Below are 15938 nucleotides of genomic sequence, written 5' to 3' on the forward strand. Positions count from 1 at the left end.
TATATCACATATAATTGAATCAGTTTAATCATATCATATATAATCAAACTTCCTCTTGTCAATTTGAACACTTCAAACTGACCCAAAAATCGATTCTCAACTTAAATCCATTGAGCTACCAAGGAGATCTTATGGATCTGTAGCTTGAAGCTCCAACAGTACGTGAATAGCTAACTTAACTCTTTAATCATGAGATCCACCATTCGTTAACTGTCGGACACTCCACTAAAGACCGACAGTTGCACTATTCTCACCACAGATATATTTCTATGTCTATCGGATATAACCTGTCAACAGTACGATAACCCTTCACAGATCGCTCGTAAGTATAGCTGGATTAATTTACCGTTTTGCCCCTGTGGTTACATCTAACTCCTTAAGTACCATTGATCCCTCTAATGAACAATACATTATAGTTCTACTATGAGTGGACACCTCTCGGGCCATGAGAAGGTGTGTGGCACCATATCGTTCAAGCCCTAGAATCAGCCCTTGAGGGAGCAATCTATCTACTTACCCCTGCTTAGGAGAAGAAGTGAATTCCATCTTGTGTAGCTAAGTTCCCAGCTCCCCAATTAGATGAATCCCCAAAGTGCTAGGTTTGAGTCAGAAATCTAGTCACTTATATTCATGCAAATCAAAGGACCGCCCTCATAGGTAGGAGTTCCTAACTCACTCAGGATTAAGGTCATGTTACCTATAGTCATCCTAGTGAAATGAAAGTCTCTGTTATGAACGGCGTTATATAACGAGACTAAACACTTCGTGGTCCGGTCTTATACAAACTCCTTTGTATAGGACACTCTCGCTCGCATGTCTCCATTGAATGATTAGGATCATACCATTTGTAGCACGTCACAATACTTGTAACTATCTACAAAGCGGGCCATATTCATATTGTCACCAGGATAAGGTTTCCCTCCTATATCCATATACTACATACCATTTAGGATAGCACTTAAGGCACAATCCACTTGTATGTCTCCACATACATACTTAAGTTACAATGACAACCAGAAATCTTAGTTTATTGGTTTGTGGTAAATGCAAACAAAATATCTCATATTTCATAGACAACAATAAAGAAAATATCTCATATTTTTACATCACAAGCGTTTGTTCATACAGGTATTTACAAACTACAGGACCCTACGAGAGTTTAGGGTATCAACCCCAACAGTTCACACTCCTCACCTTTGTCGATCTAAACTTGATCTTTGGGCTGTTAAATGCATTTTTGTTGGTTTTATCCTTCATAAAAAGGTTTACAAATTTTTTGACTCTATGATCAACAAATATTTGAAAAGTATGGACGTGTCTTTCTCGAAAAAGTCAACAATTTTTTAACCAAAATTTTCTTTAGGGGGAGACATCCAACTTGGAAGATAATTTTTGGGACACTTCTCCTCTTCCTAACATCATTTGTTCTGAAGTGACGAGTTCGAGTTCCTTAACTAGAAGGGCCTTAAATCAAAAGAATCTAAACAAGACAGTTGACGCATCACAGCTCCAATGAATATTCCCATGAATTATTCTGAAGATCTAGGTAACATATCCTCTATTCCTGTTTCTCCTATTTCTGCATCTCTTAATCTTAATTTACCTGTTGCTAATGATCTTGATATCCCAATCGCCCATAGAAAAGGTACTCGTAAGTGCACCAAATATCCTATTACAAACTATCTTTCCTACCGTAGGTTATCTAATAGCTATAAAGTCTTCACCTCAAAGATAATCAACCTATTTGTTCCAAGAAAAATACAAGAGGCACTAAATGATTTGAATTGGAAATTAGTAGTGATGGAAGAGATTAATGCTCTGAAACAAAATTGTGCATGAGACATAGTTGACATACCAAAGGATAAGAAAATAGTGGGATGAAAATAAGTGTTCACTGTAAAGTGTAAAAACGATGGTAGCATTGAAAAGTATAAAGCCATACTTGTTACTAAGGGGTTCACTCAGACCTATAGAATTTATTATCAATAAACTTTTGCCCCTGTTGTAAACATTATCTCAATTAGAATCCTCTTATATATTGTGGTTAATTTTGATTGGTCACTCTATCAACTCGATGTTAAGAATGTTTTTTTCTCAATGGAGATCTTGAAAAAGAGGTATTTATGAACTTGCCACTTAGTTTTGAGATAGATCTCAGAATTAATAAAGTTTGCAAGTTGAAGAAATTGTTATATGGCCTTAAACAGTCACCTAGAGCTTGATTTGAACGATTTAGAAAAGCAGTTACAAGTTACGGATTCATTCAAAGTCAAGGATCATACTATGTTTTATAAACATATTAGAAATGACAAGGTGCTTGTTATCATAGTGTATGTTGATGATATTATTCTTATATGAAATGAAAAAACAGGACTGACTATTGTGAAAAATAACCTAGCTAATGATTTCCAAATTAAGGACCTAGGAAGTTTGAAGTATTTCTTAGGAATGAAATTTGCTAGGTCCAAAAATTGCATCTCGGTCATCCAAACAAAGTATATTCTTGATATACTTGAAGAGACAAAATTACTTAGGTATAGGACAGCAGAAACCCCCATTGAACAGAATTTACAATTGCAAGTTGCAACAGAAAATGAGGTAAAAGACAAAGGAAAATAGTAAAGACTTGTAGGGGGACTTATATACCTTTCTCACACACACCCAAATATTACTTTTGCAGTTAGTATGGTAAGTCGATTCATGCATGCTTATAGGTCAATTCACTTTGAAGCAGTTTATAGGATCGTCATATATTTGAAAGGTACCCCAGGAAAGGGCATATTGTTTAAGAAGCCTGGCCACCTATATGTTAAAGTTTACACTGATGCTGATTGAGCAAGCAACACCATTGATAAAAGATCTACTTCTGGATATTGCTCTTTTATTGGAGAGAATCTAGTTACGTGAAAAGGCAAAAAAAAAAAAAAAGGAAAAAAAATAAAGTGTGGTGGCTAGAAGTTGATGCAGAACCAGAATTAGGGAATTAGCCTATAGTATTTGTGAATGTATATGGATAAGAAGATTATTGGAAGAACTAAAATTCTCTTAGAAAATGCTCATGCGTACTTATTGTGACAATAAGACAGCAATCTTCATTATCCACAATCTAGTCCTTCATAATAGGATAAAATATATTGAAGTTGATTGATACTTCATAAAAGAGAAGATTGATCCTGGAGTAATTTGCATTCCTTACCTTCCCACAACAAAACGAATTATTGATTGTTAACTAAAGGTCTCCTAGAGTGGCAATTCAACAATTTAATTGACAAGTTAGCAATGAATGATATCTTCACACCAACTTGAGGGGGAGTGTTGATCATTTCCATTTATATTAAATATAATCTTTGTATTTATTTTAATTATCTTTGCTTATTTTTTATATATTTTCCCTTATTTGTAGTGAGGGATTATTTTATTTAAGAAGCCCCTTCCTTCTCAAAGAAGATGAGAAAATAAGACGAGCAGTATTTATAACAAGTACAAATTTAAAGTTGTTATATAATATGTAGTTCATATTTTAGTTTTAGTCTCTTTCTATCGAGATATATATTACACATACTTTGCCATATATACGCATGTATATATTTGAAACTGAGATATATTCCACATACTTCGTCATATATACACATGTATATAAAGTAAAATAGATGACATCCTCAGATTATTTAAAATAAACCCACATATATTTGAAATTGAAAACAAATGCATAAATAAACCTCATATATGTTATGTACTTAGCCCACGTGACTTTCATGGGCAAGTTTGATGATTGTAAGATTGAACCCTAGGATAGCAAGTGAAACCATTTGGTCGACGATATAAATGAGGATCAATGGGCCATGTTTGATTCGGTCGAGTAGGAATGTCGTGACTAAGATGAATGTAGTTTTGATGATTTTGACAGCAATGGTGGTGAGTAATTTTTTATCGGAGGAGGTGATTCTGACCTTCTCGAAGATCCTTGAGTTATAAAGAACGACGACGTCGTTGCCAGATGCTTGTTGGAGAAAATGGAGCCTAACAACGACAATCAAGATGTGGTGGACAAATGGGGTTGGATGTCATCTATACTGCAGAAGTTTAAGGGAATTCTAACGACGATTTTTTATGTCAACGTGTTTCTATTGATATTCTCCAATGGGTAGCAGAGAGAAGATTGTTAAATATGTTTAGGGTTGGCAACAGGGCCGGGGTGGGGCGGGGGAGGGTCCCCCGTCCCTAGCCCCGTGGGGGAAATTCCCCCCATGCCTTTGCGGGAATTTTCCATTTTTTTCTTTTAATTTTTTAAGTTTGGATTTGTCTTTTGGACATAAATTTAGAATTTATATATTCAATATTGGGCTTACAACACTATAAATCTATAGTATACATTATAAGCATGCATATAAATAAGTTATTTTATATATTATAAATATATATTTATAAAATATTTAAAATATAACTAAATAAAATCGGGGTCAGGGTCGGGGGAGGATACCATCCCCGTCCCCACTCGTCCCCAGACGGACCCCTGAAAAAATTTCCCGATTTGACCCCATCCCCGATCAAACCGGGAATTCTCCACGGGGAATTTTGCCAACCCTAAATATATGAGATATAAGAGTTTTGTTCCCAAATATATCTAACATGTTCGAAACCTTACCAATTGAAGGAAGCATCTCCTTGCCAACGTTCTAGTTTCTCGACAATTTTTTGCTTTCAAAACTCTCACCAATCGCTGATTTTGTTTGAATGTGAATGATTTTGCAAATGAGGGAAAACTTCCTTTTGTGCTGAACTATTTAAGGAGCGTGAATATGTTATATTATCTTCCATATGCGTCTTTGTATTTTTATCTTATTATTATTATTTCTTTTCAAAAATATTGAAATTCATAGAGGGTGATATGTGGGCCACTTTTTGTGTAATATTTCATCTCATTAGATTACTCATTAAAAAGAGAGAGAGAATTTAAGAAATTTTTGTAATTAGACTAAAGATGTAGAAGCCCTTTTCCTATTATTTTAACATACACCTCAAATGTTGAGTGGGCTACCCATTCCAAATTAGTGCTCCAAACATCTTTGGGAGATCTATTAAATTTCGAAGTCTAGTGATCAAAATAGTAAGACAAGCCTCTCAAAACTCCTTGGATGTAGGCCTCGACAAAGTGGTTTGAAATTTTGACACTCAGGTGAAACTAAAGCTTCAATTACTTAAGTCTCTGGTATTATTGTAATGAATGTCCAAAAACTCAAGTTGGAAGATGATTCAGATCAAATGAACTCCCAATTCAATCCACTTTCCCCCAGTGCACATTCCCAAACTTCAACGGTATTTCTTCAGAGACCAGATATTAATATCAACCTGAAGCCTTTGCTTCTGCTGTTGAATTTTTCAGCCTGATATGGCCTTCACCACTCACCCAATGGAAGATCCAAATGCAACATCATTTGGCCCTTCATATCGACAAGCTAAGCGCTTCTCGATCAACTTAAGATCAGTCATCTCGTCCTGTTGCCATATTGCAAAAAGAAATACATTTAATCTGTTCATCTCTTGGTTGGTTCGACATTATTGAACTGTCCATTTTGCTTTCGAGGGAAAACTGTGTCGAAAACAATCCTAGCAAAAACATGTCGAACCTCCGGTAAGATCCCCATAGCCAAGGAATCATGGTTGATTGTTCTACTTCTTTTCGGAATCGGTCCCCTTTCATTGCTCCTAACACATCCAAAAATTGCACGTACCCTCATTGACAAAGCCTGTGGGATGAAAACCTGCAGATGGAAGTAACAAAGAGCATTAGAAGACTAAAGATGTTATATGCTAGCATGGGAAGTTTAGCAATAATGGAAGGCACGGCATTTAGAAAGAGCTTCTATCCTACTTCCTTGACCATATTTAACAAAAACATTAATATAAATAGAAATGGCTTCATAAATTCTGTGCCAATCAAATAAAAGGGATCTGCATATAGCAGCTAAAGATAAATATCTTTAAGGAGAACAAACACAAAAGCTTACGACAGAACTGATATCGGTCAATAGGTAAAAGAAATCGCAACATCCGCATTTCTAGCTCAATATCCAAGCACCCACAATATTCCATATCATCTAATCACTACCCAGAAGTATGGACTATGGAGTTTCACTCATGCATTAACACAAGCAGAAACTTCAATTAAGGTTTGAGAATGCTCCTGTGGCAAAAATAATTGCGTTTAGCCAAAGTAATTCAATTATGGGCACCTTAAACGCGTTTAGCCAAAGTAATTCAATTATGGGCACCTTAAACGCGCCTAACACTAGATTACTTTGGTGTTTGGTTTTAGACTCTTAAAAGTGCTTTCCATGTTCCTCCTGAACGTAAAAGCACTCCAACCATAGCCCTAAAAATTTAACATATCTTAATTACTTGAGATCACCAGAAACCAAAATCAAAATATTAATAAAAAATTCTGACCCTCACCAGATCTGACCAAGGTGCTTGAGGATATTTGATCATAGCTTGTGAAACATATTGCTTATTGGTCATCTTGCATATCACGGCATCCACTGAAACTGCAAGATCAACGACCTGCTCCAGCAGTGAATAATCTGATTCTTTGTGGTTACTTTCTACTATTTCATGAAATGATGCATGTGGCTGCGATATATTTTGGGCTATTTCAATTGCTTCATACAAGGATCCACCACTATGGACAGCAAGGCTAAATGCTGCAACAACCACTGGATCTTGAGGCTGGTCAACCAAAGCTTTATGAAATGCTAAGAGAGCAATCCTGAAATAAAGCACAAAATCTTGGAGATGATCTAGAAAATCTCATCTAACAAGTACAGACAAATAACAATCTAACATAAGACCTTCAAAATTTTGTATTGTTGATTTAACTAATCTTGGCTCATCATGCAATAGATTTTAAGGGATCTTTTATGCATCGAATCAGATCTAGCTTATGTGAACTATGAAAAATTTAACAAATGCGAAATTCATTTCCGTTAAACAGTGATTTAGAACTCGAGATCCACTCTTTAGACAATGTTATTGGGTTCCAAGAGGAGCCGTATTAGCCAAAATTTGAAGCATTAGCTTGCTATTTTGGTTTCTCCAGAAAACCCATCCTCAAAACCATTTATTGCATGTTGCAACTACAGCTTCCACAAAATTTTAAAATGCCAAATTAACTTGTTAACTAGATTTATAGAATAATGAAAATAACTGTACATTTCAACAACATTGCTTCGATGACATGCAAATTAAATAAATTTCCAATAATCGAAAAGTAATGATAGTATTCAAAAGATTTATTGTACCATAAGCTGCTATGGCATGGTCGATTGGGTGCCACAAATTTATCAAGGTTGGAAAGCAAAATCTGCATGATTGCAAATAAAGGGAATTGGTCTCATGTATATATGTAAATTGTTTTGCCAGAAAATAAAAATCCCTGTGTTTATACTCATGGCCGATACAGCAGTATCTTTCATAACCAGGTCAGTCACTAAGCTAAGCACATTGTGCCACCATGTTAACAATCTTGGGTAGTAGGGAAACAAGAGCAAGAAAAATGTATTTAAATTTAAGGATTCTGATAGGAAGGAGAAACCAAGAAAAACAAACTATGCACTTTACATGTTCTAGAAGGAGAAGGATGGAAATATAAGAAGGTAAGTCGCAAGTGAGAAACATGGTATGGGGAGAGGATAGTTTATGGGAGAGAGATGTGGGCATCAAGTAGATATCTTTTGATGTGTGATCTATTGCTTTTTCTTTTCTTCTGAGAAACCAAGCATTCATTGAGGATTAATGAAATAATACAAAACAAAAGCACCACAAGCATACAAGAAAGCAACCCACGCAGATGAGGGTAGCAACTAACTACACAAAAAGGGGCTCCAATCCATCGTAATAAAACCTAACAGATGATTACAAAAATCCTTGAAAACAGATGCCCAAACAGAGGCATTAAACCTCACATCGCAAGAGACCAAACTTTTTCCCAAGGGCTCTCCACTCCCTAAACACTCCACTATTCCTTTCAAGCCAAAGACCCGATAGGATAGCAAAGAAGCCAGCCTGCTACAAAACTCAACCCTTGTCACAAAAGGGTGAATGCAAGAGGGTTTCCTCCATCATAGATCTACACTCCCTGCTCCTCACAAGGCCAACAGTTGAAAATAGATATCCTAGACAGAGTGAACGAACCAATAATATCAAAGAAAATAATCCATGTCTTTAGACACACACTTGCAAGGAATGAACCAATGCCTCAAGCCAAGCAAGAGCAGCACCAGCGAACTAAAGAATTTCACCTTCTAGGAAATTTTAACTTTCCAAGACGAGGAAAAAGTGGGCCTCACTGAGGTAAAAGAGTTCCTCAACTAGGAGAAGAATTTAAGGAGAACTTCCTAGAAGAATCAAGAGTCCAAAATTGACAATCCCTTCCCATCCAAGGGCAAACACAAACCCCTCAAATAAAGAAAGAAGTTTCACAACATCCGTAGTTTTCCTGTTAGACAAATATTGGTTGAATTCCAAAGAAGGGTAGGAAGAACGCAAGAGAGGAATAATGCACACAATAGGATTCAAACTTTTAGAAAAAGAAGTTGGGCTCCAAGAAGAAGCGCCACAACAACTAAGTCAAAAAGGCTTCTTCCAATGCCTCAAGTTACCCAATCTTGGACCCTTGAGATTCAATGGTCTAGAAACCATGTCCTAAATCACCAGGTGAGACCTTTTCCCCTCATCAACTCCTCACAAAGGAAGTCTCTCATAAACCTCTCCTCCCCTCATCAACTCCTTCACAAAAGGAAGTCTCTCATAAACCTCTCCAACTTCTTATTGATTAAGACCAAGGTAAACACGGGAAATAGATCAGAATCCCGCTCAAGACTGACTGGATAAAGGTCAATTTTCCTCCTTTAGACAAAAGGATTGTTTTTTAGAGAACTATTTTGAAGATAGGGTTCCAAAACTCCACTCCTAGGGTTATATCTAAGAGAAGCCCCAAATATGATGAAGGAAGAACGCCTCATCACAATCCACATGGGAAGTCGGAAGTCCACCTCAATAGCTACCATGATTAAAGGTAGTAGGAAAAAACGAGCAAGAAAAGGGAAATTTTTCTAAAAGTAGGAAAAGATCGGGTCATTCTCATAGATAGAACATGGCATTATAACTTGTAATAGTGAACAATAAGCAGCCCTAACCAGCAGCATATTTGAACTTGCATCACGCCTCCTGAATCCTTGGGAAACAAAATATGATGCCTAGAAGATACAATAAATAACTAATTAGGACAAGGAAGGAAGAGAGAGAGAGAGAGAGAGAGAGAGACACAGAAAATTGCAGCACTAAGCTTTTGTTTAACATAAATAAAGAAATCGTAGAACAAGAACTATACTTGGATTGGAAGAAGTATCTCGAGAAGTCCGAATCTCCACAATAATCTCAAAGAAGCCTCTGCAGATCCAAATGCTAACATATAATTCATTTCCATAAGTATTCGCCCCTGTAATATTAAAAGATAAATTGAAAATTGGCCTAAGGAGATATCAAAACCATAATTAGCCGGAATGGCAGATACCTTGTCAAGTTTTAACACAGAGCAAGATAACTCTTTTATGGAAAGTGCTATGTCTCTGGTAAAACAAAATCCTAATCGAGCTGCGATTCTTACCGCACGTAAAATTCGAGCTGAGGCATTAGATTACAATACATTAAGTTTGCATGCAACCTATGGGTAAATAAGAAGGAAAAAAAAATGATTCTCATGTTACTATTTCCTGATGCTTAGAAACACCAAAATTTAAACACTTGTGTATAAAACATTTGCTCACCACAGTCCTCAGTAAAGGAAAGATTTGCAGGTTTTATAGTTCGCACCTTCATCCAGAAACAAGAGGAAACAAAAATTACACCTCCTCAACAACTCATTGGAAAAACTCTAGAAATGAACCTGGTCCAATAAAGGCACACCTTGGATTTTCTTATGTCCTCCATTGCCCCCAAATAGTCATATACAATCTTTTTGTAAGGATCATACATCAAACTGCAAGGATTAGAAGAAAAATGAAGTAAAGGGTTACAACCAACATTTACACCTGAGAGGCAACGTTACAACAAAGTCAAGAAAAGGGAAAACATCAATTTATACCCATAAATTTTGGGGATTGTATCAATTAAAACCATGAACTATTGTATTGATTTAAACCCTAAACTTTCATAAGTGTATCAATTTAAGCCCTCCTTCAGATTTCGTTCAAAAAATATCATGTGAGGCATAAAATTATTTCAGTTAAACTCCAAAATTGTCGTAAGTGAATCAATTTAGACCATTTATTAAAGTTACCTTTGAAAATTGTCAATGCTTCAATTCTTACACGTGTGTAGACTACTTCAATTGTTGGATTAACAAAATAGACATTAGAATTGATGTATGAACAATTCTCAAAGGAAATCCTAACTAAGAGTCAAACTGATGTGCTTATGAAAGTTTAAGGGTTTAATAGATAAAATTATGAATCTCACAAGATGTTTGTTCGAATGGAACATAATGGAGGGTATAAATTGATACACTTACAAAAGTTTGAAGCTTAAAATGATACAATTATTAGTTCAAGGCTTTAATTGAGACAACCATATAAATTAATATTTTCCAAATTTAAATAGTTAAAAGTATTATATCAGTATCATAGATCTATTTTTTTTCATCTATAAAAGAAAATGAAGACAACAGAAATAGATTAAGGAATCTGGCTGCGTAACCTGTTAATTGTAAAGTCCCGCTGAGAGCAATTCTTCCAGCGAATATAATCAGGCTCATTTAAGTTGGAAGGTTTGGTAATGTAATTATTAAAACCATTCCTACTTCCAGAGGTGCTAAAGCTCGAAACCTTTCCATCATGCACCAAAAATGAAAAACGAGTGTAGGCATTATTTGTCTTGAAGATAACCATTAACAAGAACTACATAATGGAGCCTTTTTAGAGCAACAGATAGCACTAATTAATCAACTAACCTCTATAATAGTGTTAAGCACATATACATGACAAATTGGAAACCGCTTTCCAACGATTAGAGATCGGGTAAAAATTTTCCGTACCTACATATGTTAATGAACTTCAGCCGAATAACAGTTTGTGGAAAAATGATGTAAAAGATAACCAGAAAGAAAGTAGAATATTTTTAAAAACTATTGAGGGAACTATGTATAGGTGACTTGCAATATGAAGGTTATTTTATTCTAGAGCAACTGCTTACACACCCCTAATTCACAAAGGAAACAATAGTTAGTTTACCCACGAGAACAAACTAAGAGAAAATATGGTTAAAATAATTGTTGAAAACCAGTATTTTTTTTTTCTTTTTTTTTTTTCCCCTACTGATCTTTTGTTCTAAAATTTAGGAAATAGTTTTTAAAAACAACTTCCAAGAGATCAATTTATGGATATCTTCACGAAGACTCACAAATTCATATTTTGAATGAATAACTTAGAGACTTGGAAAAAAGAAATGGTTTACGGGGATGTTCACAATTAAGCTTTTTTTGTTTTTAACTAGATGAAGTATGCATAAATTTAGTTTAAGTACGTGTTCATGCATTTAGAGTTTTCATGTGCCTACAATGCTAATGCATGCCTGTGAGATCTTAAATATTAGTGTACTTATAGCATCTCGAATTTTCTTATGAAGTTCTTTAAACAGTTCATAGTTGGCTTTTGATAAGTGTTCAAATGCATTGCGAGTGTCCTTTATGTAGCAAGTCCTTCATCATTGTGGTGGACACTGATACATTGTGATTTTACAATGCATTTTGATAAAATGCCATTTTCTTTGACTTGTTGGGGTGTGTGCAGTCTTATGGATCTTGTAGGGCGAGCGGAACAGTAGGGTATTTAGCAGAGTTAAGAAGGATCATAGGGAGCTTTGGTTCCTTGTTTGTTTTCATATTTCCCTTTGGACTTTGATTTTGAAGATCTTTTGTAACTATTCTCTTAGTGTGAGACTTTACAAAATTGGAGTCCCTTCTTCTAATGGGAGTCTCCCCTTTTTTAGTGGGCTTAGTTTTTTTGTATGCCCGTGTATTCTCCCATTTTTCCTCAATGAACGTCGTTTTTTTCCATTAAAAAAAATCAGTGTCCACTACACACTTCCAAAACAATTACCATCTATATTGTATAATTATCAAAATAAATCAAAACGATAATCAAAACTTTAAAGGCCTAGGCAATATTTTAGGTGTATTGTTTCAAACTCATTTACAATTTTCAGATTACTTTTCAAAACTAAATATTAGGTTGTGCTTAAATACTAGTTAACGATTGTATTGGAAAGTCACAGCACAGAGTCAAGAAAGAAACATAGAAAGAGCTACATATTGCTTCTATTTCAAACTTTGCTTTACCCTATAAAATGATTATCAGAAATCATTCTGCAAACCATGAATTCCATTCATATATACACTCTTCACATTTTTCAGCATCCAAGCTAGTTCTTACCAAATTTGGTTTTTAGAGGAACTCATAACATTTTAATCCAAAGTAGTTAGCCATCACCATTTGAACTCATTTCCTCCAAGTTCTTTTAACTTTTTACAAGCCCAAAGTACTAGTAAACCAATCCATGGTGGTAAAAGTATAGTTCTTTTCTTTTCTTTTCTTTTCTTTTCTCTCTCCTTTTTTTTTTTTTTTTTTTTTTTATGGAATAAGAAGATAACTTTTAGGGGGTGTTTGGCCCCCAAGTTGAGTTGGGTTGGGTGGGTAAAAAAAACCCACCCACCGTTTGGTTCACCAATTATTAAAGAGGTCTATTACCTCGTTATTCATGTTAACTCACATTTCTCACCTCGTTATTCGCATCAACTCTCCCAATTACTCTCCTCCTATAATAATTACCCACTCAACTCTGCGCGCCAAACGCCACCTTAAGTGCATCTTTATGAGAATCCCAAGTTGCTTGCTATTGACAGAACTCTTGCCCATTAAATTTGGCCACATGGGGGCAGATCTTATATAATTCAATCTTTCTTTTCCCCAGTTCTCATCTCATAAAGTTACAGGCTTTGCTACCAGCCAAGTTTCATTCATTATATAATTTAAATAGAAGAATATTAGAAGGTTATAAGGCCAAAATCTTCTTTCTGTCAATTACGAGAAGTACTTTTTCAAAGGAAACTAAGTTTTGCAAGAATCTGTCCGAATGCAAAAATAGCTATATCATCATGCCAAGTATAACAAAATTCCAAGTAAAAACAATCATAAACATATAGATAGAACCTCTTTGAGCTGAGCTGAAGTGATGATATCAAAGTCTTTAGGAATTCTCCTTAGGACAAGATCCCGAACACACCCACCAACAAGATAAACTTCATACCCTACACGTTAGAAGTATCAAAAATAAACCAAAAAAGTTAGAAAATCATTTAAATGTGTTTACAGCAGTCACTAGCTGAACAGTGAACACCAAGAGCATTCAGGTGTATTCAATGATGAAGATCAAGCTCAAAAGTCTTCTTCCTACAACTACATCTTTTGATCAAGTTTCAAAATTCCGAAATAAAATTCTCAAGGTTATACTTCTATTAACCTGGCATGTGAAAATATTGATTTTTAAACAGGGAAGAACAAGTTTCACGAAAGGTTGGACAATAGTAAAATCAGATATTGGAATAAGGAGATTGAATCAGAATGATGGAGGCAGCACTCTAGATTATTCTAGTGTTCAAACATTAGCCACCAAATTAATGCATCACCAACACCAAACCATCGTTTCAGAAAGACAAAGAATACCTTGTTTCCTCAGTCCATTTAAAACCAGTCGCGTAGGCTTTGAAATCATTGATGTATCAATCCCAACATCCTCAGAACTCAATGTCTTCCATTGAGGTATTGAGCTATCAGTCCGCTCTATTTCTTCTCCATTCAGAATCAAATATGTCGGGTTAGTATAATTTTAGAGCTTCAAGGCTCCCAGCTGATGTCTTCAATTATTGGAAATTCAAAAAAGACACATACAGAAGAGATGGAACAATTTCATTTACCTTTTCTACGCAAAGCAAACGAAATACAATCTTTATCTTCCTCCTTGCAGAGGATTCCCGATTCAGCAGCAAACCTAATGGCTACGGAGCTTTGAAGTCGCGCCTACAGAGTAAAGAGTTAGTAGTTTACTGAAATTTTCCTGATTTAAGATACCCAAGAAAGACACAAGAACAACACAGCAACAGCAATAAAAATCAAGAAAAGGAAAAGAATAGAGAAGTGAGCACACAGGTTAGTGAATCTACTAAGGAGTTCTACTTCCATGGGAATGGGCAGAGAAAGACGTTCAAATTCGCCTACAGCAGTAGTAGCCAATACGCAGAAGAAAACCCTCATTTCAATCTCCATGAGTGACCTCTCCTCACGCACACAACAATTAATTACACATTCACATGATATGACAGTAACAACCATAGCTAACATAGAAGCGGATAATCATTCGTAGAAAGGAGGGAAAGCGCCAAGAGACCTTGCGAATACAAAAGAGCAGCGGAGAGCGAGTGTAAGGAATCCTCCGAGCAAGCCCTGGAGCTGAAAATGCCATAGCCATGGATGACCAAGCAAAGCCTTAGATTAAGGTAAGGAAGAACGTTGAGTGGGGGAGTAAGTTTTAGGTAGAAGCGTGCAGAAACCCAAAAAAACCGACTAACCAGACCAAATCGGACCGAACCATTTTTTAAAGCAAATAGAATCACCGGTTCACTGTAGAATGGAATCGAGGGGTTCGATTTGAAAAACCAAACCAAACCGATCCCATTATATTAATAGATATATTATTTTTTATATGAATAAATATATATTCATAGTATTATTTATCTCAATCCAGCGGTCTAATAGTTATATCCAATCTTATTTTTATCAGCTCATCTCGATCTTTATTATTCTCCATGGGATGCCCAATTTTTTTTTAAAAAAAAAACCCTAGGTCCAAGTTGTCAGCCACACCCACAACCACCATTCCTACTCAACCACTCTTCTTCTTTCTTCTTCACTTATCCTCTCCACACCGTTGCCACCAGTCGCAGTTCGCTCTCCTTCCCATGCTGGTCGCCACAGTCGTTTTTCAGTCATCAACCGGTCATGCCATCACATCTCTTCATTTACCTCCACAACTTCACTCAACCGTCCATCACATCCTTCCACATCAACCGCCAAGTTCCATTTTCATTTTCTCCAACTTCCAAGTTTCATCTTCCATCTCAGGTATTTTTTGGTTTGGATATTGTTCACACGAGGTTTCCGGATAAACGTATTTCGTGGAGTTAAACTTGAGTTGGTGTTGATGTTGGAGTTGATTTGATGTGTGTGGTTCGATCTCTAATATTTGATCTTCTGATTCTCTCTCAGTTGGGTGAATATGGTTGACTTAGAGAAGGAAAGCACCGAACGTTCTTGAAGTAGAAGTCTTGGAAGCTTGGAGTAGAAGTCTTGGAAAAGTATTTGTGTCTTCAAAGGTCTTCTGCCTTATAGGAGTGCAGCTTCAGGAGTCTTGGAAGCTTGAAGTAGAAGTCTTGGAAGAGTATTTGTATCTTCAAAGGTCTTCTGCCTTATAGGAGTGCAGCTTCAGGAGTCTTGGAAGCTTGAAGTAGAAGTCTTGGAAGAGTATTTGTATCTTCAAAAGTCTTCTGCCTTATAGGAGTACAACTTTAGGAGTCTTGGGAGTCGTCTGCTTGTTAGTGAATTTCCTCTGGGTCTTCTGAGTGTAGAAAATGCTGCCCTACAAATGAAGAGAACTTCTCTATTTATAGAGTTCTTAGGTGGGCTTCATGGGCTTGACCCTTGGGCCCAATTAGTTGGTTTTGGGCCGGATCTGGAATTCGGGTCCAATTCAACTTTTTTGTAGTTTGGACTTTAAGCCTAAATAATAATATCAAATTGAATTTGATCTCATCTGATTCATCCGCGTGACAT

The 15938-nt window shown here is 36.0% G+C and overlaps 1 protein-coding gene across 12 annotated transcripts; it reads right to left on the reverse strand.

Annotated features, from left to right (window-relative positions):
• Window positions 1-4952: 4952 nt before the first annotated feature.
• LOC120083156 (Polynucleotide adenylyltransferase family protein) lies at window positions 4953-14653 on the reverse strand. 12 transcript variants are annotated; one of them, XM_039038793.2, is made up of 14 exons: window positions 14497-14653; window positions 14027-14129; window positions 13776-13898; window positions 13263-13360; window positions 11006-11089; window positions 10753-10880; window positions 9964-10036; window positions 9825-9870; window positions 9572-9681; window positions 9389-9496; window positions 9195-9254; window positions 7299-7360; window positions 6454-6766; window positions 4953-5762 (listed from the first exon to the last, which is right to left on the reverse strand). In XM_039038793.2, exons 1-14 carry the CDS (start codon window positions 14575-14577, stop codon window positions 5535-5537), a joined length of 1617 nt encoding a protein of 538 aa, XP_038894721.1. In that variant the 5' UTR covers window positions 14578-14653; the 3' UTR covers window positions 4953-5534. The 12 variants fall into 12 exon arrangements, with proteins under 12 accessions (XP_038894721.1, XP_038894742.1, XP_038894712.1 ...); XM_039038814.2 differs by having other exon boundaries at window positions 9665-9681; window positions 13776-13901; XM_039038784.2 differs by having other exon boundaries at window positions 13776-13901.
• Between the last annotated feature and the right edge of the window lie 1285 nt (window positions 14654-15938).

Source organism: Benincasa hispida, chromosome 1 (assembly GCF_027475165.1).
Source record: "Benincasa hispida cultivar pf3 chromosome 1, pf3_genome.v1.1, whole genome shotgun sequence".
NCBI classification, from domain to species: domain Eukaryota; kingdom Viridiplantae; phylum Streptophyta; class Magnoliopsida; order Cucurbitales; family Cucurbitaceae; genus Benincasa; species Benincasa hispida.